Genomic DNA, 25,828 nt, shown 5'->3' on the forward strand with positions numbered 1-25,828 from the left:
AAGATTCAGTCAAATTCCACTGAAACAGCAGCAGTACACATGTACCTGGAGGAGACCTCATAAAGGTCTGGGTTGACAATACAAGGCACCCCTGCCACTGACACAGAGTGGAGGATGTCTATAGCCTTCTGGCCCAGGTTAGAGCCTGAAATTGTTACCATGGTGCCTCCTTCCAATAGGCCAGAAAGTGGCTCAATCTAAAAAAAAAAAAAAAAGAAAAAGAGGTATGTGGTATGAAAGGCCTTGTTGTAATATTTTCAGTATGTTACAATTACGACTTTTTATCCTTATGTTATTAGAGAAGATCTATTAACATGAGAACAATCTCTTAATAACCATGAAATACTGCACATTAGACTAATGGGAAAAGTACAGTCAGCAGAATTACTAGGTTTTTAGCTATTTTTCATTTTGAGCTGTTAAAACTGATTTGGGGAGATTTTCGGTGCAGTCTGTTGGTTTCCTTAGCTAGGATATTGTTTTTTGAATTGGCTCTATATGAATGAATTGGATTATTTTGAAATTAATTATTTGGATTTCATTGGATTATGATTACAATGAATTGAATTCCAATTAGCTTGAATTGGACTATATTATTTAAGTGCCTTGAGATGACAATTGTTGTAATCTGGCTCTATATAAATAAAACTGAATTGAATTGACACATGAATAACAGTGTACTAAAAACTGGTGAGAAATTTAAACTGAGCAACATCTGATGAGACATAAAAGATACACAAATCTTTTTGATTAAATGCTTTGATATCCATTGCATTTAAGCTGTTGAGTAAAAAAACCTCTTGGAATAAAAAAAAATTACTCACTAAGTGAGATTAAAAACATCTTCTTTCTCCAACTGAGGAGAATAATACTGTTACGTTAAATTAAATAGCACCACAAGACTACTTGTTTCTTTATACTGATGGTTGATAAAGAAGGTTTTATCCTGATAGGTATGAAATACTCAGTCATCATCACAAAGTGAGTAATTAATTGTAAGTAACTGACAGCTTGAAAAAGATGCTGTATTTTGTGCATGAGGTATTTGTATCCATTAATTGTTTATGAACTCATACCAAAATGTCTCCTAATTCCGAAGAATCCAAAAGTCAAGACTCACAGAGCGTATGACGGGGGCAGGGCATGTCTGTTGTACAAGTTCCTTGCAGGAGTCGGAATACAAGCAGTTAGCCAGGGTGCCACCACACCACACACAACCATACTTTTGGTCAGCTGTGTGGCAGCGACTGCAGTCAGATCGACCCACAGAGCAATTGTACAGAGTCACTGAATGTGTGAGAACAGAAAAAAGTATCAAATTGATGTTTGAACTGGAAGTTGTTGTTGTCAAGTTATCAGCAATATGGTGAATGTAATAAAATCAGCTTTTAATTAAATAGAAAAATGACAAAATCAGAGTTCAAACTATCTCTAAATAAGTTGAGCCCACCATATAGATCCGGAGAACTGTCCACATGGAAAGTGTCTCTCCTCTTCACATATACCATAGCCTTGTATTCTTCCACTGGAGCAGAGTATGTGTACTTAACAGACAACAACAGTTCAATTTAAAATAATTCCCAAATGTCCCAAATTCTTCTTAAAAAAAAGTGTGTTTATGCCTGAATTACAATTCACTTAACCTGTACATTGTAATTGTACAGTTTGGTTCAACCAAAAAAGTATTTAAGTGTTTTGCCTACCCCACCCTCCCAAAAAAAAACTAATGACTTCTCATATCAAACCTGATGAAGTTGACATGTGATGTCAAAGTTTGCTGGATTCATATCATCAGTTTCCACAAAAGCATCCACCACCACTGTTTGCCCCTCAATAACCAACACACATTCATACTCCAGTTCTGCATCCTGAACACACAAAGACTCATGTTTGACAAATAGAATAATGCATTTTCAAATAGATTAATTCTTGTCTTGTACTGATTCTGAGAGCAAATTTTGTGTTGCACCTGATAGAGGTGTAAGTTGCGTGCCAATAAGGTGATCTTCCTCTCCACTCCGATAGGAAATAAAGACAAACCTTGGACCTTCTCCACACAGGGACAAGCTGAAGAACCCCAGCTGATGTAGGAACCTTCATCACCCTGTTGTTCAATACACAGACACAAAATATCACTATTGGATATTAGTCCTCTCTTCCACACACTCATTTTTTTATCTTTAATATCCATACTTTTGAACTAAAAGAAAAAGCGTTTTGGAGAGAAACACTGACAGAAAAGTTTGACAAGTAGGCAAGCGCAAGTTTTCCCTTTTGATTGTCCATTGGATTGCTTTATTGCATGTTATCATATGTTTGTTTCCAATATCTCAGTATATTTCCACCAAGTCATACAGTTTTATAACTTTGCATGTGTACATATCTTGTTTGGTGAGGTAAAAAAAAATGTATCCATGTGTAGATATTCTATATACTCACAAAGATATGGTGCTGCATTGAGAAAAAAAATCTGTGTTTTTTTTTGTTTGTTTTGTTTTTGCTTTTAAGTACCACTGATCTGTAAATGTGAAAAATCTAGGGGAAGAAACCCCCCAAAAATGACTGCTGTAGCATGAGGAACCCGCTGGTTCTCTTTGTATCAGTCCAACAGTGAAACAAGAAGAATATAGGCATCAGACAGCATAGAAAAAGCAGGGAGAGAAGGACAGACTGAAAAGTTGCTTGAAACTTTGTTCCTGTGGCAGCAGTATAGAGTCCAGTCAGGAGTTTTGGAGTACTGGGGAACTGATGACATTTTGGAAAGAGGAAGAAGCAGAGGGAGAAGCAGAGGAAGACATGGTCAGTGGAACTCACCGGAAGAAAGGCATCAGCTGGATCATATTGGTAGTCCAGTTCTATTTCTAAGTCTGTATCCATCAGTTGTGGGTAAGATGTGACACCAAGGTCGACTTCCCCATCACCAGAGAGCACTGTGGGAGCTGAAGATGTAGGTTTATCATTGTCTGACTTCGTGGCACCCTCAGCAAGCCCATTCACTTCTTTTGACCATTGTAGTACTTCAGTGTTGACACTTGGGCTCTCTGTTTTGGCCAGCATGGGAATCTGGGTTTGATCTAGATAAAGAGAAGGCTCAGAGTCGGCTGTATCTTCCACAGACAAAACAGTATGCAGGAGAATGCCAGAAGACGGCAGGGTAGGAGGTTCTGCCAGACTCGTTGCTACATCGACTTCCTGGGTGCTGTTGGGGGTTGACTCCATCACAACCTCCATTGGAGAGGTATCTGAGATAATCAGAGGAATCACAACGTCTTGATCTCCACTCAGACCATCAGCCACAGTGATGGGTATAAACTCTGCTGCAACCATGATGAAGCTGGGTGTAACAGCAACTTTTTCAGAGCTGCTTTGAGTGACAACAACAAGCTTGCCCATTACAGTGTCATCTTCCTTCCTGGTGGTAAATGGCTCAGGGCTGGTGTTTGTAGTGTGTGTGAGAAAGGTGGTTGGCCTCTGAGTAGTTGCTAAGGTGACAGGGATTACAGCTGTTGTTGTAAGAAGAGTTGTGGTTGTCATGGTTGTTGTTGTGGCAGCTGTTATGGCAGCCAGTGTTGTGATGACTTTAATTGTTTTGGTAGTGGGAGGAGATGAGGTGGGTAGTTTAAACTGGGAAAGGGAGGAGAACCAAAATAGGAGGATGAGACAAAAAAAACTTGAGGAAAATGGACACATGCAAATGAACAGCAATGACTTTTGTTGCTGTCAAACTTGAATTGGCTAAAGAGGCACACAATCAGACCAATACATTGAGATGCTATTTTTTTTCTTTTTTGGAAGAACATGAAACTGTTTAATCAGTATCTTAAGCATTCTTTAAGGGTTTAATTATCAAAGTAAAAAAAAAAGTGGTTTCAAGGAATTTCCCCTTTTTTGAGGGGAAAATATAGGTATTTTTCTTTTAGGTTTTGTGGTTAAGTAGATGTGTTTCCAAGCCTGTTCAATGCAGGAAAAACACACATTGGGCTCTGTTGTGTCAGTATCCGACAACATAGCTATACAGAGGCTCTAAGCATTTATAGTGTCAACCCATTCAGATGCAATGCAACATATAACTGTAATTCCCTTCCCAACCTGAAGTCATGTTTGTTTTTCTTGTCAAGCCTGATGACACACTTGCATAACAATCATTCTAAAGTTCCACTGACAATGACTATAGTGCAATACTCCACTTATACTTACAACAACCCTAACATACTGCTTTTATGAAAAGCAAAATTGTACCTCATTGGTTTATGGATGAACTCTGCATTGATACCATTCATAAAAAATTTGAAAATAAAGAGAGCATTTTTAATGACACAATAGCGGTGCCTGGATTAAACTATGAATCTAAATCTTTCCATTTAAGACTTTGTGAATGCCTTTATCATGATGCTTCTCATTTTTTTAATCTTATGCTGCAACTTACATGTTGGTTGTAGATGATCACCCCTTCCTCACAGATGGGCTTGTGAGTACATGAATGATGGTGAACACACCAGTTACAGCCCCATCTGCTCAAAACACATCCACGACAACTGCACAAAGAGTATAATAATATGTACACATTACATACAGCAAGTAACGCCTTCTCTTCAAACAGAGGAGTAAACAGTGACAGATTAGAGGGTCTGAGATGAAACATGGGAGGGTCTAAATGTACAGGTGATAAAAGAGAGCAGACAAATAATCATAAAGAGATAGAAAGATATAGATATATATACCCTCCGGTCGCTGCGCACCAACCTCAGAACAGACGAAAAGAAATTATACAAATCAAAAGATCCTGTAGATCTAACTATATTCCAGGCACTACCGTCTTCATTCTCATCCAGTGTCACTGATACAAAAAAGTCTTTCTACCTTGACAAGATTCACAGTACTACTGACACCCAGAAACTATTTTCCACCTTCAAAACTTTACTTAACCCTCCGCCTCCTTTTACCAATCTGACGACAGAGACCTTTGCCTAATTTTTTACTGACAAATTGGCAGCTATAGGGGCGCTAGAGAGCCAGCGATGCAGTAGGTTGTGTTTTTCACCAGTTCCTCCACTCCAACTTTATATAAGTCTTTAACACTAGTTTTTTTGCTTTTTTGACGATGAAATTTATACCCCAAAGAATGGTTAAGCCTAAGAAACCGACCCAGAAAACCCTCGAGTCTCCTTCAGGGACCGTGCCCACTGCATCGGTGCACCAAGTAACCGGTCACGAATGATGATCGCCAGGATACATCATGACGCCGTGAAAGAGAAGATAATTATTATGACGGGCAGCGCATCAGAATCTTTCCGGATCTTACAGCAGAGGTGATGAGGGATCATTAGGTGTTTGATGCACGGGTTTCTGTTTCCTGCACGTCTGATTCTTACTCATGCTGGTCAAACCAAAATATTTGAGTCATCAAAAGAAGCAGCTGCCTATGTTGATGATCACATACAGCCCCCAGCAGCTGAAGGCACCTGATCCGGGCACCGTAGGATTTGGGCACCGACAACGCGACAGGATATGGTATGATTACATGGGCTTGCCTGCGCCAGTGTATATTTTTGTGAATTTCCAAGTGGAAAGTCACCTCTACCTGATGGCCTTGGCATTGATTTTTACAAAGCATTCATCAACGATGTGGCCCCCCCTATTGCTAAGAATGATTAAAGAAGATTCAAGAGGCTTTATTTATCCCCAGGGAAATTGCTGGGCAATGGTTATGGAACGAGGGGGAATGTACTTGATAAAATAAAATAAAATAAAAATAAAATAGACAAATAAGATAAAATAAAGCTAACATAAAATAACATAAGTAACTGCTGTACAATGTGTGCTGTGTGCAAATAGCAAATAGCAGCCTCAATAATGAAAACAGTATGTACAAGCAAGTGATTAGGAGAAGTGTCATTGTAAAGTGGCATTGGGTAAGTGACATAGGTTAAAGTGACATTGGTATTTGGCCTCAGGACGCAGTGTTTTCACTAATCCTCTCTCAACCTGAGGTAGATGAATTTAACAGTCTGATGGCCACAGGCAGAAAGGACTTCCTCTGGCGTTCAGTCCTACAAAGGGGTGGAATGAGTCTGTTGCTGAAGGTGCTTCTGTGGGAGGTAAGCACCTGGTGGAGAGAGTGAGTGTTGCTGTCCTCTTAGACACCACCAACAAAGAGTCCAGCTGAACCCCCAGGGCGGAGCCAGCACTCCTGGTGATCTTGTTGATTTTGTTGGCATCTGCTGCCCTCAGCCTGCTGCCCCAGCACACCAAACCAAATTAGATGGAACTAGCTACCACTGACTGGTAGAATATCCTCAGCATGATGTTACATTCATTGAAAGACCAGAGCCTCCTCAGGAAATATAACCGGCTCTGACCCTTCTTGTACACAGCCTCCGTGTTCTTGGCCCAGTTCAGTTTGTTGTCCAGGTGTACATCAAGGTATTTGTAATCCTGGACCACTTCCACAGTCTCACCATTGATGGAAATGGGTGTAGGGGCAGATTTCGACAACTCCTTTGTCTTGGTGGTATTAAGATGCAGATGGTTAGTCTCACACCACCTGACGAAGGAATCCACAACAGCCCTGTACTCCTCCTCTTTCTCCTCACTGACACATCCAACAATTGCAGAGTCGTCCAAAAACTTCTGCAGGTGGCTGGACTCAGAGTGGAACTGAAAGTCAGAGGTGTACAGGGTGAACAGAAAAGGGGAGAGACCAGTTCCCTGTGGGGCCCCTGTGCTGCTGACCACAGTGTCAGACACACAGTCCTGCAGTCTGACATACTGAGGACGACCCGTCAGATAGTCTGTAATTCAGGATACCAGAGGGGGTCCACTTGCATCGCCGTCAGCTTACTCCCCAGCAGGGCAGGCCGGATGGTGTTGAACGCACTGGAGAAATAAAAAAAACATGATTCTCACAGTGCTTCCCGGTTTGTCCAGGTGGGTACAGGCACGGGGGAGCAGGAAGATGATGGCGTCCTCCACTCCAAGTCTCGGCTGGTAGGCAAACTGAAGAGGATCCTGGGGCCAGCTCATCACAGTCACATGTCCAGGATGACACCACTTGTTGTTAATAAGAATAGCAAGTCCCCCACCTTTCCTCTTGCCACTCTCACAGTGATTCCTGTCTGCCTGAACAGTCTGAAAGCCGTCCACAGTTGTATTTGAGTCCCGGATGTCCTTGTGGAGCCACGTTTCAGCGAAACACATTACGCAGCACTCCTACGATGGTGTTTCTCGCGAAACACCCACTGAGTCCTCACCAGGCCCGCAAGCTCGTCCATCTTGTTAGCGAGCGACCTTACGTTCCCCATGGTGACAGAAGGGAGATAAGGTTTATATCTCCGCTTCTTCTCCCGGTGTTTATGTCCAGCCTTACATCCCCTGTACTTCCTACTCAGCTCTCTGGGGATTTCGGGCCTCTCCCGTATCAGCGCTGATGGTAGTAGCAACACCAGCTGATCCCGAGTGTAAACAATAGCCCCGCTACAGTGTTGAGCCCAGACAGAGATGCGGTCGGGAAAAATTGACCAGAGCACGAGGCTCATGGTAAAAAAAACATGAAAGAAAATTCCCAAACATAATTGGCTAGGTAAGCTCAGCCACTTACTGGACAAAAAACCTGACAATATTAAACATAAATAAGAAAAAGACAGCAGGAAGTCGAAGAATCAATAAAGAATAAAAAATTACCAGATTCACTATATAGGGCAAACATCTCTTTAATATTGAAAAAAGATAAAGATCAGACCATCATCTTACTGGCCCATTGCCCTTCTCGGTAGTGATCTTAAAGTGTTCCCCAAAATCTTAGCAAATCGGTTGAATAAACATGTTCCAACTATAATACATCCAGACCAGGCAGGATTTATTCCCAGGAGATTTTCCTTCTTTAATGTCTGTAGATTATAAAATATTATATATAGCAAACAAAGCAAGTCAAAATCTGCAGTACTTACGCTCAATGCGCACAAGGCATTTGATCAGTTTGATTGGAAATATATGCTGTTAACAATCAGATAATTTGGCTTGGGTTAAAGTTTCAGCTCATGGGTAGAAATGCATTAGGCGCACCCAACTGCATCAGTTCTCACTAACTCATATAGATCTCACCCCTTCAATCTGTACCGTGGAGTTAGACAGGGCTGCCCTTTGAGCCCGCTGTTGTTTGCATTGTGTATTGAGCCGCTTGCAGTAAGCATTAGATGTAACCCAAAAATTACCCCTATAAGTCTGGGCAACATAGAACCCTATATAGCGTTATACGCTAATGATGTTATCCTATTCTTGTAGCAGCCTGAAAAATCTATTCCACTATTGTTGGACCAAATTAAATGTTTTGGAAAGTTTTCAGGATATGCTATAAACTGGCAAAAATTTTAACTTATGCACTGAGACACTAATGTTAGCCTACAAAGTACTAAATGGAACGGCTCCCATCTACTTGAATGCTCTTGCAAAGGCTTATGTCACAACTCGGTCACTCCGGTCGTCAAAGGATTGTTGTCTAGCAGTGCCTACACCACGCGCAAGACTCTTTTCATGCGTCATTCCACGATGGTGGACCAAGTGCTACAAGAATATTCCTGTCTATATTCAAGAAACTCTTGAAGACCCAGCTCTTCGGATAGCATCTCCTATCCTAGCATTTACCCTGTACTTCCCTACCCCCTCTACTGCACTTTCTCTTTCTGTACTTCCCTCTATGCCTGCAATCTATCTCTACACTGTCACCCATGTCATCTATGAGTCTGACTAGTGGTTTCCTCCTATGTAGCTTATTCTTGGCTTTGACGTTAGCTGTAATGTTATATCCTCATTTGTAAGTCGCTTTGGATAAAAGCGTCTGCTAAATGCATAAACATAACATATAGAGATTATAGCTTGTACCTATGTTGTACCCCACAATGTGCTCCAATTGCTTTTAGTATGTTACCAATAGTAATAGAGGTCAGTAATAAAATAGAATTGAGCCTCAGTTTGTTATCTGAATGATAGGACCAGGAAATGAGACTGTGGACAGATATAGAAAAAAGCACAGATGGCAGAGAGAATATAACATGTTCAAACAAGAAGGTTCCAATGCTGTGGAAAACATCCTGCCTTGTTTGAATATTTTTAAATATATATCAAGCATCAAACCATGGCAAGAATTACAGTACATGTTATACTTGTAAGGGTTAAATAGCATTTTAAAATGCAGTGCTATAACACACATTGGTGTTATCAACTCAAAAAAAGGGATCTTTGACTATACCTGAGAACACGATTATGCTCACATGCACAGCAATATTCCAATATCAACTCCAAGTCATAACTCTGTTAAGTAAACAACATTTTCTGATTGCCTTAACCTGAATGAGATCATTTTCAAAGTAAGTAATAAATTAATTGAGCTATGTGTAGTGTGCTGACCATTAATCTTTACTCTAACCTTAATCATGCCATTATGACCAACCAGAGTTTTCATAGCATCTTGACGCATGCTTTAGGCTCCAGCAGTCAACAAGATTGCTGTGGAAGAACAACACACTTTTGCGGGATGGAGAAACCCAATAATGCTTTGTGTTTTGACAGATATGTGTTACGTTCACGTTTTGAGTCTTGTTTTGTTTTGTCTTTGTCACACCCTAATGAAGTGCGGGCCAAAGTTCAAACAAAAGTTTATTGGCTAACAGAAAATCTCACACAGAGGAAAACCTGGCCTGGTGAGCAGGGAAGTCGGCCAGCAGGACCGGAACAAAAAAAAAAAAAACAAGGTACTCCAAGAACTGAAAATAATCCACAAAAACACTAAAGGTCAGGATCCAGGTTGTGAACCAAACAGGCATAACAAATACATTAACACACAAGCAAAGAAAGGCAGATAAGACCAGATATTTAAACTAATGGGGCAATCAAGGGAAGATGGAACACAGGTGAGTTAAGAACCAGGTGTCACAGCTGTGGCTGTGACAGTACCCCTCTTCCGACGACCGCCAGGCTTGTTAGGGTGGGCTCTGTAGAAGTCGGCGATGAGTGCGTGGTCCAGAATAAACCGACGTGGAACCCAAGAACGGCCCATAACCCTCCCAGTCAACCAAAAACTAGAAACCCCTGCCACAACGTCTGACATTCAGAATCCGACTAACGGAGTAAGCAGGAGGCCATCCACGACCAGGGGGGGAAGAGGAGGTTCAGCTGGAGGGCCAAGTGCACAAGAGGTGACCGGCTTTAAGAGGGATACATGGAACATGGGGTGTACCTTAAGGGAGTCTGGGAGCTTAAGGCGCACAGCCGAGCCTCCCGCCACACTCTGCGAACCCGTCGCAAGTGTTCCTGTATAGAAGGGACAGACACATCATCCTCCTGGGAAGGGAACAAAGGGGGTTGAAAACCATAGATTACCATGAATGGCGACATACCAGTAGCAGATGTGGAGAGACTGTTATGAGCATACTCCACCCACGGTAGCTGAACACTCCAGGAGGAAGGGTTACGTGCACACACACATCTTAAAGCAGCCTCCAGGTCCTGGTTGTCCCGTTCTGTCTTGCCGTTTGACTGAGGATGGTACCCAGACGATAGACTAACCCTCGCCCCCAATGCTCCACAGAACGCTCGCCAAACCGATCAGAAACTATGTCCATGGGGATACCATGGAGACGAAAAACATGGTGAACCAAGAGCTCAGCAGTCTCCAGAGCAGAAGGGAGCTTCGACAGCGGTACAAAATGCACAGCCTTAGAAAAACGATCGATAATAGTAAGGATGACAGTGTTACCTGCAGAAGGAGGCAGACCAGAGACAAAAATCCACCACGATGTGAGACCAAGGTCTTGAGGGGATGGGGAGAGGGTTCAGTAAGTCAGCGGGCCGTTGGTGCGAGGCCTTCCCTCGGGCACAGACGGAGCATGCTGCCACAAACTGATTGGTGTCACGGACCAGCGTGGGCCACCAGAACCGCTGTCGAATAAGCTCAAGTGTGCGTGCCACCCCAGGATGGCAGGCCAATTTGGAGGAGTGCCCCCACTGCAGCACCTGAGACCTAACGTTCTCGGGAACGAACAAAGAGTTAGGTGGTCCGATTTCTGGACGGGGACAACGGGAAAGGGCCCTCTTAACCTGCTGCTCAACCTCCCAATGGACCGCTCCCACAAAACAGCTTGGAGGGAGCACAGGCTCAGAGGGATCAGTCAATGGCTGTCTCTCTGTCTGACGGGAAAGGGCATCAGGCTTTAAATTACGGGAACCAGGTCTGTAAGAGAGTAAAATTAAATCGGCCTAAAAAAAGTGCCCATCTGGCCTGTCAAGAATTAAGACGTTTGGCTTGCTGAAGGTAGGCCAAGTTCTTATGGTCCGTCCAAACCACAAATGGAATTTCTGCTCCCTCCAGCCAGTGTCTCCACTCTTCTAATGCCAGAACGACTGCTAAAAGCTCCCGGTTACCCACATCATAGTTGCGCTCAGCTGGAGACAGCCGGCGAGAAAAATAAGCACACGGATGCAACTTCTGTTGTGAGATCTGCGAAAGCACTGCTCCTACACCACTGTCAGAGGCATCCACCTCCACTACAAACTGCTTAGAGGCATCCGGGTGGATGAGAACAGGCGCAGAGGAAAACAGCTCTTTAAGTGTTAAGAATGCCTGGGCAACTTCAGAGGTCCAGGTAAAAGGGCTGGAGGTGGAGGTAAGTTGGGTGAGTGGAGCAGCTACCTTACTAAAATTCCTAATAAAAATGAGCAAAACCAAGGAAACGCTGAAGTTGCTTGCGGTTTTCAGGTACTGGCCACTCAACCACCGCCCTTACCTTGGCTGGATCAGAGCGAATCTGACCTCTTTCAATGACAAAGCCCAAAAAAGAGACTGACTGGACATGAAATTCGCACTTCTCAGCCTTGACAAATAGTCCGTTCTCAAGCAACCTTTGGAGAACTAGTCTGACATGCTTGCTATGTTCCTCCAGTGTGCTAGAAAAAAATAAAATGTCGTCCAGATAAACAAAAAAAAAACGGTTTAGCATGTCACGGAGTACATCATTAACTAAGGATTGAAAAACTGCCGGTGTATTAGTTAACCCAAAAGGCATGACCAAGTACTCAAAATGGCCAAGAGGTGTGTTGAACGCCGTTTTCCACTCATCCCCCTCTCGAATACGGACAAGATGGTATGCATTCCGAAGATCTAGTTTGGAAAAGATATTCTTGACAGTGATAGCGTTCAGACCACGATAGTCAATGCAGGGGTGCAAAGTCTTGTCCTTCTTAGACACAAAAAAAACCCCAGCACCTACAGGGGAGGAAGAGGGGCGAATGATACCTGCTGCCAATGACTCCTGTATGTACCTCTCCATTGTCTCTCTCTCGGGACGGGAGAGGTTGTAAAGGCGGCTGGAGGGGAGAGGAGACCCAGGCAGTAAGTCTATGTGGCAGTCATAGGGACGGTGTGGTGGGAGAGAGAGAGCTTGATGTTTACTAAATACCTCAGCCAAGTTATGATAACAAGGAGGAACCCCAGAAAGATCAGGAGAGACGGAAGGAACTATGACAGGAGGCTAAGACAAGGCTGGAACAGCAGATCTAAGACAATTATTGTGGCATGCTACACTCCAGCTGATGATTGTGCTCTGTGTCCAGTCAATGTTGGGATTGTGCAGTCTAAGCCAGGGGAGACCTAAAACCACAGGAGTATGAGGAGCAGGCATAACAAAAAAACTGATAAGCTCATGGTGGTTACCAGAGATAAGTAGAGATAAAGGAACAGTCTGGTGAGAAATTATAGACAACAACCTACCGTCTAGAGCATTTACCTTACGAGGTGCTATAAGTGACACAACAGGAATCTTATGTAGTTCAACAAAATCTGCAGCAATAAAATTCTCATCTGCCCCAGAATCCACAAACGGGTTTATACCCACTTCCTTAAAGTCACAAAACAAAACGGCAGACAACTGAGTACGTGTGGAAGGGAAAAAACTGGCTGGACTGGCTGTGACAGTCTTGTTTTCAGGTTCTAGGTTAATTTCTTGTCCTGTTTTTTCCCCTGTCACGTTAAGTTTCACTCTCGTCACCTGTTTCTGTTCACAGCTGCACACCATCACCAATCACCTCCCCACAGTATTTAGTTTCCAGGTTCCCTCATGTCATGGCAGAATCCTAACCTTACCTTCCCCCATGCTTGGTGTCAAGTCACGTTTTGTCAGGTCAGGTCAGGTTTTGCCTCATAGTCTTGTTCGTTTAAGCATAGCCACAGTCTTGTTTTGTTTTTCCACAGTTTTTAGCTTATGATATCTGGCTCAGCCACGTCTTTTGTTCTTGCTTTTTTTGGAAATAAATCTTGTTTTTTGCTTCGAGTTCTGCATCTGGGTCCTCCCTTCACACTACCGTTTCTGACAATATGGACGTAATGAAGGCTTATAATGGGAAAAAGATTGGAATAAAGGGACGGAATGAGGATGTCATCAATTAGACTGTGCCCTGTGACATGTAATTGGGAATGTGAGTGGAATATCCTACCGTATATGGTAACTATATGAATATCGTAGTTGGAAAAATGTAATATTCAAAACAAGGTCAACAGTTGGAGTAATGTTGTGCATGTAAATATAGCCTGTGATTACCTGTAGAACCGAGGAGTCACGTGAGGTGCATATTGCAATATGGTCAGAGTAAGGAACATTGTTTTAGGTTCATGGTACATGAACAAGCTCATAGGTTTGAAACGAGTGAGAATATACAGAAAAAGCACAGATATAAATAAAAGTGGAATAAGCAATGAAAATAAAAACAGAAAAAACAGTTTCAGATGACAAGCAAGACTTGATAATGAGATCTGCAGTGAAAAGAGCACATCAAAAGGAGACAGACTAGAAGAGGCGATAACTCACGGCATGCTGCCAGACAGCTGCTTAACTGCTGTACAGTCATAGAAGGTGTAATCCCTTGCTGTGACGGTGACATCCCCAAAACATAGAGACAAGGTGAGGGTGACAAAATCTGAGGAGAATACACACAGACAGATAGCATGAGAAAATACCAAAATTAATTAATTGTGTTTCAACTGTGTTGAAGTGTTGAGCTGAGCAAGCAGGGCTCTAGAAATATTTGGCCATATTTTAAATAAGCTATCTGGTTCTCAGATCATAACAAATATGGTTGGTTAGTACTGTCCCATGATAAATATTAGAAATGATGGTCAAAACAACAAATATATTCTACAATTCCTCATGCTAAAGTAACAGCAAAGCAAATACAGGAATACTCCTCCCCTACTGTTGTGACAGATATAATGAACTACGTTAAGAGACACAGGACAGGAACACAGGAACCACGCTGACACAGGAACTATTCATTTTAAGCTGATAATAATTATCTTTTTTTTAATGGAGTGCTGTAACGCACATTGGTGTTAACAACAAAAAAGTCATATTTTACTATATACTAATGTTGTGATCTTGACAAACCAAGGCTTGTTTTCTCAACAGGTTCTTAAATATATCGTAATCTTGAGAAAACAAGAAAAATTAACCTGTTATCACATCAACACAAGTTTTGTTGTCTTGAGTTAACAGGTGGTAAAGGACATATCAATTAGCTGTTACTTTGGAAAGATGATGGACACTATAACTTAATATCCTGTATTCAAGTGGATCTTTGTTTTTCCACATCAGAGGAAAGGCCTTTTGGCAACAATTCTAACCAAACCTCTGAATTGCACAAGTATATCAGGGTCACTAGTCTCACTGTTTTGATTGTCTTGCAGAAAATTATAACATTTTAACATGTAGTAGAACTCACTTTAACTCAATCTTTTATCAAGTTAGTGCTGGCACTAGCCCTCTTTAAACAAAGGTACACACAAACCAGATTCTCAAATATGGCTGATGTGTATTTATCTCACCAGACATTCCCTAAGGCTGATTTCTGCTAAGCCCCTCACCCTGAGAACTACAACAAGCTGTAAAGTCTTTGTGTGCCTGTTACAAAAATGTATAAACAAATTATTATACAAATACAAATATTTATATTTTGGCAAATGTAAACTATGAAAGTTTCAGTTTTCATTTGCACGCCTGCTGTTGCTACTGCTTTACATACTGCTCTCATTTCACTAGGTGATCTCTAAACAACAAAAACTAAAGCAAACAGCAAATAATATAATGACAAGGTGAAAAAGATTTGTCGGAGGGTTCATTAATAAACAGATTATTGCTCTCTGTATAATCTGAATCAGAAGAAAAAGGGAATTTAGATAGATTTGAATTACTATCACCAAATGTCAACAGTTTTATATGCCTGGTCATATGCTCACAAATTCACAGATAAACGTAAATGCACAAAAGCTAGTGTCATCATAAGATGCAGCAAAATCCTGCAGTCACAAAACTGAAAAGTTAAACCCAGTAAATAAACAACAGTTTTGGTCAGGTTTGGAGTTATATAGCCCACCTAATGACTCCATTTAAGGCCTGCCTACACTCAAAGTGTAACGGGTGTATTTAGTAACCAAAAGCAGCACTCTGAAAAATCAGTAATGACCTTTATTTTTACACCAGCTAAACAGGAGCTTGAGCAGATGAGGAAATTCAGCAACAATTTTCGGCCGAACCTGGCCGCGGGGCTCTGACCCATAAAGTTCAGTTCTTTAACAGCCCAGACTAAAGGGAATCAGTGATCGTGGGAGCTGGGAGGTGGTGGTATGGCTGAGAAGGGGGTCAACAGGCTCTCTCAAACCAGATTTACTTTTGAGATGTGGAAGCTTGGGTCGATCCGCCGCAGGGTTGACAACCTTCTTAATAACAAACGGCCTGATGAACTTGGGGGCCAACTTCTTGGACTCCACCCTCAGTGGAAGGTCCTGGGTCGAGAGCCACACCTTCTGGCCCACCAGGTAAGTGGAGGCCCGGTAACGATGGTGGTTGGCAGCCCTATCAAGTAGTGGTTGGCGGTTCGTAGCAGAGCAGACCTGGCCTGGGTCCAGGTCTGGTGGCAATAGTGGATGAAGGCCTTGACAGACGGGCAGGAGGCTTCCTTCTCCAGAGCTAGGAAAAGTGGCAGCTGGAAGCCATGGGCACACTGGAAGGGGGAAGAGTCATGTGCCAGAGCTGGTTAGGGTGTTGTAGGCATATTCTACCGCCATCAGTTGCTTGGACCAAGTAAAGGGATGTCTAGACACCATGCAGCGGAGCACCGTCTCAATTTCTTGATTCATCTTCTCCGACTGGCCGTTGAACTGGGGATGGAAACCAGAGGACAGGCTTGTGGTGGCCCCGATGAGGCAGCAGAATTCCCGCCAGAAAACAGAGGTGAACTGGGGACCTCAATCCCAGACCACATCAGATGGGAGGCCGTAAAGCGGAAAAAAATGTGCTGCAGAACTAGTTCTGGTGAATCCAACTGACAGTGGCAGCTCATTCACAAAGCCTGATTATATATGGGACCAGGGCCGATGTGACACAGGCAGAGGTTGCGGGTAACCGGCAGGGGCCTCGCGGGGAGCCTTATGCTGGCTGCAGATCAGGCAGGCATTGACAAAACCTCTAGTGTCCTCCTCCAAGGTGGTCCACCAGAACCATCGCTGCAGGACCTCTTTGGTGTGCTGTGAGTGAAAGGTGAGCTGGGCACTGTGCAGGATGTCAGACCTCAAGCCCTGAGGAATAAACATGCGGTCATGGGGACAGGAACTGGGACCAGCTGATCCTCCAGTGTGGCTTTTACCCATTCCCCCACCTCCCAGATGAGAGCAACCACCAGATGGGGAGCAGGGAGGATGGTGTCAGGGTTAAGGGCGGTCTCTTCCCCTGCCATGAACTGATGAGACAGGGCATCTGGTTTGACATTGCGGGGACAATAGGAGAGAGAGAAATTGAACCAGGTGATGAATAACGACCACCGGGCTTGGCAGGAGTTCAGTCTCTTGGCCGAACAGATATACTCCAGATTCTTGTGGTTGGTCCAAACCAGGAAGAGCGATTTAGTTCCCTGCAACCAGTGGCGCCACTCTTCCGTCACCAGCTTCACCGCCAATAGTTCTCTACTTCAAGTGTCATAGTTTCTCTCCGCCGGCGACAGACATCAGGAGAAGAAGACACAGGGGTGCGGTTTCTCAGCTGAACGTTGGGAAAGGACAGCTCCAACCCCACATCAGAGGCATCCACCTCCACTACAAGCTACTTGTTGGGGTCAGAAAACAGGAGGATTGGTGCTGATGTGAACCAGGCCTTAATGTGCTGGAATGCCTCCTCAGCTGCCTGGGACCAACTGAAGGGTACCTTGGAGGAGGTGAAAGGGTCATGGAGAGGGTGTTTCCGGGTTTGGGGATGGGCCAGGAGGTGACGGCATCGACTTTGGCGGGATCCATCTCCATGCGGTCTTGACCGATAATGTACCCCAGGAAGGAGACGGAGTTGGCATGGAACTCGCATTTCTCTGCCTTCACAAACAGAGAGTTCTCCAGCAGGCGTTGGAGCATAGTTTGAACTTGATGAACATGTTCATCCTTGGACCGGGAGAAAATCAAGATGTCACCAACTAGACAAACACGTACTTATTCAGCATGTCTTTCAGTATATCATTGATGAGAGCCTGGAAAACAGTCAGGGCATTCGCCTGGTACTAAGAGTACCTGGTACTCTTAGTGTCCAGTGGGCCGGACCAGATGTTAGGCGTTGCAGAGTTCCGTCCTTTTTTCCAACGAAGAAACACCTCACCCCAGCAGGTGACGAGGAGGGACGGATGATCCCGGCAGCCAAGGCGTTGTTAATTTAGGCCTCTCTTTCAGGTGTACACAGGGCGTAGAGGTGACCCTTGGGAGGTGTGGTGCCGGGCAGTAGGTCTATGGTGCAGTTGTAGGGCCGATGAGGTGAAAGGGAGGTAGCCTTCACCTTGGTGAACACCTCCCGAAAGTCGTGATATTCAGCAGGCACCTTGGACAGGTTGGGGGCTGAACTGGAGCTGGCAGGTGGCAGAGGTGCAGTAGTTGCTTTGAGGCAGACCTGATGATGGGAGGAACTCCACCCCAGGATGGACCTCATCGCCCAGTCAATGTGGGGATTGTGGGATTCGAGCCTGGAGTAGCCAAGGATCAGTGGGAGGTAAGGCGATTTCAGGACGTGGAACTGTATGGTCTTGTGATGTTTAGCGGACAGGAGCATGTGGATGGACGAAGTCTGACGAATGACGGTCCCCAAGAGATGACCATCCAGGGCGTTGGTTGGCACGGGACGTGGCAGAGGAACCTGGTTGATACCCAGCTGGACGATGAGCTCAATGAAGGTGGAAAGGGTGTGAGAGCCCCCTGCCAACAGAAGCCGAATGGCTGTCGGCTTTGCTTTGAGGTAAGACGTATTGCATCACTTCCTGTTGCTTTGTGTGTGCCCTGTGACAGTTCTCGCTCCTTTTGAACTACTAATAATCACCTTATTTCTCCATAAAATTTACACATCTTGCATAGTTAATGATTTCATGAGATTCTTCATCAATAAAATTGTTTCTATCCTTCCCACTATTATCACTGATGTATCATCAAGTAGAGCAGCTTTAGAAGTATCTTTAGAACCTGATTTGTATTTGGACAGCTTCTGCCCAGTTGATCTCTCTGAGCTAACAACAGCAATAGTCTCTTCTAAACCATCAACTTGTATTTTAGACCCAATCCCAACCAGACTGTTCAAGGATGTTTTCCCCTTAATTGACACTTCCATATTGGATTTGATCAATCGGTCTTTGTTGATGGGATATGTACCTCAGACTTTTAAGGTTGCTGTAATTAAACCTTTACTTAAAAAACCTACTCTTGATTCAGAAGTGTTGGCTAATTATCGACCTATATCCAATCTCCCTTTTTTGTCTAAAGTTCTTGAAAAAATAGTTGCAGTTCAACTTTGTGATCATTTACATAGAAATAATCTGTTTGAAGAGTTTCAGTCAGGATTCAGAGTGCATCATAGCACAGAAACAGCACTGGTTAAAGTTACCAATGATCTCCTCTTACCCTCTGATAGCGGACTTGTTTCTGTGCTTGTCCTGTTGGATCTCAGTGCTGCATTTGATACGATCGATCACAGCATTCTGTTACAGAGACTTGAACATGCTATTGGGATTAAAGGAACTGCATTAGGCTGGTTTAAGTCATATTTATCTGATAGATTCCAGTTTGTTCTTGTAAATGAAGAATCTTCCTCACACGTTGGAGTAAGTCATGGAGTTCCTCAGGGTTCTGTGCTTGGACCGATTCTTTTTACTTTATACATGCTTCCATTAGGTAACATTATTAGACAGCATGGCATAAATTTCCATTGTTATGCTGATGATACTCAGCTGTACGTATCTATGAAACCAGATGAAAACAATAGGTTGGTCAGACTACAAGCCTGTCTTAAAGACATAAAGACCTGGATGACTCAGAACTGTCTGCTTTTAAATCAGACAAAACTGAAGTTGTTCTCTTTGGACCTGAGCGCTTCAGGGAGAAATTGTCTCGTTATATAGTTACTCTAGATGGTATTTCCTTGGCTTCTAGTTCTACAGTGAGGAACCTTGGAGTTATTTTTGACCAGAATTTATCATTTGACGCACATATAAAACTGGTTTCTAGGACTGCCTTCTTTCACCTTCATAATATTGCTAAAATCAGGAACATCCTGTCTCAGGGTGATGCAGAGAAACTAGTTCATGCATTTGTTACTTCAAGATTGGACTACTGTAATTCCTTATTATTGGGCTGTCCCACATATTCTCTGAAAAGCCTCCAGCTGATCCAAAATGCTGCAGCCAGAGTTCTGATGAGAACTAACAGGAGAGATCATGTTTCTCCAGTTTTAGCTTCTCTTCATTGGCTCCCTGTTAAATTCAGAATAGAATTTAAGATTCTTCTCCTCACATGTAAAGCTCTTAATGACAGAGCTCCATCATATCTTAAAGATTTAATTGTAAGATATTTTCCTAACAGAGCACTTCGCTCCCAAACTGCAGGTTTACTTGTTGTTCCCAGAGTTTCTAAAAGTAGAATGGGAGGCAGAGCCTTCAGTTATCAGGCCCCTCTCTTGTGGAATAAGCTGCCAGTAAATGTCCAGGAAGCAGACACCCTTTCCACTTTTAAGATTAGGCTTAAAACTTTCCTTTTTGATAAAACTTATAGTTAGGGATGGCTCAGGTAATCCTGAAACATCCCATAGTTAAGCTGCTATAGGCTTAGACTGCTGGTGGACCTCATCTGTCACACCTTTCCTCACTTTGCTCTCTTTTTCCTCCTGTTTAATTTCTCAATTGATCTTATGTACATGTGACATTATTGTGGTTATTAACTTGTGTTTCCCTTTTCCAACAGATATCCTTTGAATGGCGTTATGGTGTTTTTCCCCCCTCTTTTCCCTCTTTTCTGTCTTCTCAAACCCAAGCTGGTCGAAGCGGATGGCCACCCTTCCTGAGTCTGGTTCTGCCAGAGGTTTCTTCCTGTTAAAAGGGAGTCGTTCCTTTCCACAGTCCCTCAGGCTCAGGACGGGAGATTGGACTGAAGACAAGTTTCGGTGCAATCTGTTGGTTTCCTTAGCTAGGATATTATTTTTTTAATTGGCTCTATATGAATTAATTATTCATATAATTCATATAATTAATTATGATTACAATTAATTGAATTCCAATTGGCTTGAATTGGACTATATTACTTAAGTGCCTTGAGATGACAATTGTTGTAATCTGGCGCTATATAAATAAAATTGGATTGAATTTAATTGAACTGAATGTGAAACAAAGGTCATGTGCAAAGTCTTGGGCCCGGCTCAGCAGAACACCCCTCTCTACTGCTGAGCCCTCCCTTTTACTGGGAAACAGGAGATGAAGTGTCCGGCCTAGCCGCAGTAAAGGCAGAGGTTCCATTGTTGCTCCCGCTCCTCAGTCGTCAGGCTGGTGCATCCTACTTGCATGGCTTCAGCTCTGTGAGAAGGTTGTCGGCAGCTGGAGACGTTCGCAGGCGGGCAGATGGTTGGAGGTTCGCCCTCTGCTAGTGTAGCTCCACCTCTCCTTGCCTAAATGTATGTGACCAGCCTAGAGGTTAGCTCAATGAGTCCATTTAAGGAAGGCGGAAGGAGACCAACCCATCCTTGAATTATGGCACTATTGAGGAAGGCGTTGCGCTGGGCTGCAGAGTTCCAGTCACTAAGATAGGCCTGAGTACGGAAGTCGATGGCGTAATCGGCCACAGGTCGGTTCCCCTGCCTCAACTTATGGCAACGATGGCATCGGAGCCCAGGGAAACAAGTCTGAAAACTTTACAAAGCTCTGCCGAGAAGCCTGGAAGGGAGAGCAGGCTGGCGTGCCCCTCTTCCATTCTGCTGTTCCCCACAGACATGCTCTGCTAGTAAGATGGTTGATGCCAAGGGCGACCTTCTCCACCTCTGAGGCGAAGGTGTGGGGAAGCAGGGCAAACAGGATGAAACAGGTTGTCAGGATCAAGTTGCAGCCCTTGGGATCCCAGGAATAACACTCCGGAATCCCATCCAAGGCTCTGGAGCAATGCTTGATGAAAAACCCGAGGCAGGAGCGGCCTGTTGCAATATGATGGCTGCTAGCTGTTAGACCTGGGTGACTAGCAAGGTTAGCGCCTGGTCCAGGGCCGACGCCGACAGCTGAGCCTCCACTATGTTGGAGGCTAGTTGTGCCTTGTGTTGATGGCGCGCTTCCTCCACTTGGGCCAAGCGAGACTGAGGTGATGAGGAGTCTGCTGGGTCCACGTCTGGCCTGATTGTACTGTAACTGATGTATTTAGGACCCAAAAGCAGCACTCTGGGAATTAGGAACAGTTGATAATGACCTTTATTTTTACACCAGCAAAACAGGAGCTTGAGTAGATGAGGAAACTCTGCAAACTGTTCAATCTTCAGGCAAATAGCCCACACACAGTCTCTGGGTCTCAGGCTAGAGGAAGGGATTAAGTTTAACCCGGTCACGGGTACAGTTCAGTTCTTTAGCGGCCCAGAGTAAAGGGAAGGACCTTACGGGAGACGAGGTAGACGTGGCGAGGTGTCCAGAGCCAGAAGAGCCAGCCAATGGTGCAGAGGTGCAGACAAGGTGCGAGCAGCAGAGGAGCCGGGGCCAGGCGGAGGAATCAAAACCAGGAGAACGGACAAATGCCAGAGATGCTGAGTCAGAGCATGTGGTTGGGGATAGAAGGCAGGTAAATTCACTGGGAGGCAGGTGAGGAGGGCAGGTCTTAGGTAGGCAGGGTTGGCAACAAGAGATCAGGCAGGTAATGAATGCTGGAAAGTCTCGCACACATGCAGCATCTGAGCTTGCAGGTGAGTGAAGTTGGGCTGATTAGGGAGGAGTGGTAGAATGGAGTAGAGGCAGGGAGAGTGGAAAATTACTGAGGCAGAGGGATAGGAGAGGAGACAGGGAGGACGAAACTGTGAGACAAAGATTGCGGGTAATTACAATTACAGTACATATAAAACAGAATAAGTGCAACCCACCCTGTCCTGAAGGCACCATGGGTATTCTTCTTGTGTCAGGAGAATGGCAGGTGACTCCAGTTTGGGTGACAGTGGCAGGACTGTGGCTGTCTTGGAAGAAGCAGGAGTAAGACTCGCCTTTTTCCAACACAGGCAGTCCTGGGATGGACAGTGACACCTGGGGAAAATTTAATTTCATATTGTGGTAAACCACTAGTAGATTATTGCATGTGTACAACCTCAAAAATGCAAATAGATTCAGGTAAGCAGGTTGGTCTTAAACCACATGTAAATCACATATGCAGATGCTAGAACATACTTTGGTGTGACAAGCAGCAGCAGACCAGTCAAACATGAACAAACAATGTATACAAACTACATTATCATTTTTTGGAGAAAAAAAAAAGGGATTTACTGTTAATAGCATACAATAATATTGTAAATAATCCAGTCCCATTTATAATCTTATTGAAACTCCAGCTAGTGTTACCAGCAGTTAGTGGTACTGTACCTTTAAATCAGTTTCCACATGTTATGAAAGGAGAGGCAAAAGCATCAATTAAGGGGTCTGTATGAACAAGTGCACGTGGCCACTGCCACATAAATCATGGTGGAGGAGATGAGAGATGTGAATGAGAAGTTCCATCCACTCCTGTTAAAATGTAATAATATTACAGGAGATTTATTTTGATTTAGTTACAAAAATGGGTGTTAGCACACTGAAGGAAGTGCAGTTTGTGCTATCTGCCTGGTGGAGCCCCCTCACGCAACAACAGACCTTGTAACTGTAAGTAGGCAATACTCCAAAGATTTTACCAAATGGTAGTTTAAGTATACTGAAACATACCGCTCATCTGGGATGAACAGGATGAGGAAACTGTGTCTGTTGCCTTTACAGAGGGGGATCCAGAAAGGCCTATAGAGGTAACATCTTCATATGTTACTGATAGTTCTTTTCCCATTCACATTTCTTAACATTCTGGTTTAATATAGAGTGACATTTAGCCTACACTGAAGTATAAACACATTCTCATCCTTTTTAACAGAGCATAGCTGAGCAGCAGCAGGAGGGTCCCTCAACTTCCACTGCACAGATTGACACAGTGAGATGGATGTTCAGTAAACACCTGAGGTTCATTCTGTGGAATTCATGTACAACTTTTAATGTCTTCCTTATGTATTCCCAATTGACAGTAAAAGAGGTTTCTGAAATTCACCCGCTGAAAAAAAGACAATAAAGAAATGCTCTATTTGGACCTCCAGCTCAGGAAGACAGATCTGGAAATTGAAATACTCGAGCACAAGTTAGAGGTGAGTGCATGGTCACGGGTGAATTATGTTAATTATGTTAACTATTGGAACATTAACTGAACTAGCTCTTGTATTTGTAGGAAATAAAGAAGACCAAATTAAATTTGTGTTATCTCTTTATTTGACTGCTGTGGTGGTGGTGATGATGGGGACTTAAACTCTAAAGTGATTATTGCATATGGTGTCTCTGACTGCCCTACATACAGTTTCCTTGTCAAGTGCTCTGCATACATTTTTGTGTACAAAAAACTTCCATTTGCAAAGAAACGCAGTGCAACACACAATATCTGCTGGGATGTGAGAGCATGACTACAGTTGGTAATGTTGCAAATGTAAGGACAGATTAGGTTGTGTATGTAAATGATGGACTGTGATGTGAAACGGCTCAAAAAGATAATTGTCTGGAAATGCTAAAACATCTATGCGCGGTCTGATAAATCTCCTGACGAATATTTCATTCTCTGCGCAGTAATGCTGCACCTTCATCCATTGGATTGTTGTCAAAAGGTGTTAGTGAAAAAAGTCGCCTCCTACTGTGCCTAATGTGTCTGGCTGAAAGAGGGCAGAGACAGAGAGAAACTCGAGGTTCATTGAGAAAAACCTGGTCCTGACCAGGTTAGGTTCATAGAGGCTGTTACTACAGTAACTGACCGAGAGCTTAAGTTACCTCTCTTTCTCTGGTATGAGTTACCTCCCTTTGTGAAACGGAAAACTCAGCGAGCTTCCCTCATTTTAGTTTTCACGAAACCTGCTTTGTGAAACGGACCTCTGGTCCCTGAAAAAAGACAACTATGTATTCTGTTATACAGGGAAACTCGTAGGTGCATGAGGTAGAGACTCATCTCAATATACAGCTTTGTTTTTTGTTTTGTTCCTTCAATGCTCAAGTTAATGAAGATGTACAGCAGACTTACCATCCTGATCTCCTCTCTGCTAATGTTGGAAGGGTTGACATCCTGGATAGTCAAACAATGCTGCTCCATGTCGAAGCTCCACAGCCACTGGCCTGGTTGGCTCCCACGACTGCACTGTGATTTCAACACACACCTGTGGGGAAAACACTTTTCTGGGTACACTTCATTCACTGTTTTTTGAGCTGGAGTCACTAGTTCAATCTCTGTGTTATTTGTTACATGTATTTTCAGAACATGAAAACGAGCCTCAGTATACTGTATACTCAAAATCCATTGAAAATAGACATTGAAAGAGGTACAAAAATACAAACCCTAGTTGGGTAAACCACATTGATAAAAGGTGGAGGCCACATGATGAAGTGGATTAACAGTAAGACGGAAGGACAGGAAAGGAGAAGCAAATGGGAAAGAGAATAGAAATGTTAAGATCAACAGCTACAAATCAAAAGCTGATTTGAAGATTTAATTACATTGGCAGTGGATCCTTTGATTAGTTTAAATATATCATAACAGATTGAGGTCTGATTCCACAGTTACAAGTCAACAGACTATAGATGGACAGTCAATGTAGGATTTCAGCGACACTGCAAGAGCAAAATGTAAGAGTGGGTCCACACCATTTTCATGCAGACAAATGCAAACAGTATGCAGTGTGCAGTCTGCACAACAATAAACCTGCATCAAATTATCCAGTCCATACAGTACATTGGATGTTATAGTTTATAAGCAAAAAGAAACACTGAACAAATGTCTGATAAACATTAAGAAAGTGTATGAGAAACCTGAAATTTCTGATCATTAAACAGGTGAGATGTCATCTGCCCATAAAGCTAGCACAAGCAAGAATAAAATCAACACTCAAGATAAAGACACAGAATATGTTTCCACCACAACTCAGCCAAAACTCTGTAAGATCCAATATTTCTACAGCATCATTACAGGATTTATTGCTAAATATTATGGGACTTTACAGTGTGGTTGAGTGGCAGTTTTGGTGATATGATAGATTCATTAGAGCTGTGGAAAAAGACACCAAGTAGATAATATTTTACCAACAAACTTGTTGTTTGTAAAAGTACAGAATGAGGTCAAACAAGAACTATCAATACATTTCTTTTCTGGGGTATGAAGAATCAAAAATACATGTGATTCCCAGATCTTTTACGTAATGTATCTATTTGAAGGTAGATA

General features: G+C 43.3%; 1 protein-coding gene across 2 annotated transcripts in view; it reads right to left on the minus strand.

Moving 5' to 3' along the window:
- plxnb1b (plexin b1b) overlaps positions 1–25,828 on the minus strand; it is a 161,873-nt gene that overhangs the window by 53,330 nt on the left and 82,715 nt on the right. For both annotated transcript variants that reach the window (XR_011915228.1, XM_072383024.1), the window contains exons 7-16: positions 24,638–24,770; positions 22,434–22,590; positions 13,854–13,962; positions 4,427–4,535; positions 2,815–3,624; positions 1,970–2,104; positions 1,746–1,868; positions 1,451–1,544; positions 1,121–1,287; positions 46–197 (exon numbers count right to left, since the gene is read on the minus strand). Coding sequence is in view for 1 of the 2 variants with exons in the window: in XM_072383024.1 (XP_072239125.1) it covers positions 46–197; positions 1,121–1,287; positions 1,451–1,544; positions 1,746–1,868; positions 1,970–2,104; positions 2,815–3,624; positions 4,427–4,535; positions 13,854–13,962; positions 22,434–22,590; positions 24,638–24,770 (1,989 nt within the window). In the remaining variant the exon portion in view is untranslated. The remainder of the gene's footprint in view (positions 1–45; positions 198–1,120; positions 1,288–1,450; positions 1,545–1,745; positions 1,869–1,969; positions 2,105–2,814; positions 3,625–4,426; positions 4,536–13,853; positions 13,963–22,433; positions 22,591–24,637; positions 24,771–25,828) is intronic.

This window comes from Leuresthes tenuis, unplaced genomic scaffold (genome assembly GCF_036924035.1).
Source record: "Leuresthes tenuis unplaced genomic scaffold, fLeuTen1.0.hap1 SCAF_3, whole genome shotgun sequence".
Lineage (NCBI taxonomy): Eukaryota > Metazoa > Chordata > Actinopteri > Atheriniformes > Atherinopsidae > Leuresthes > Leuresthes tenuis.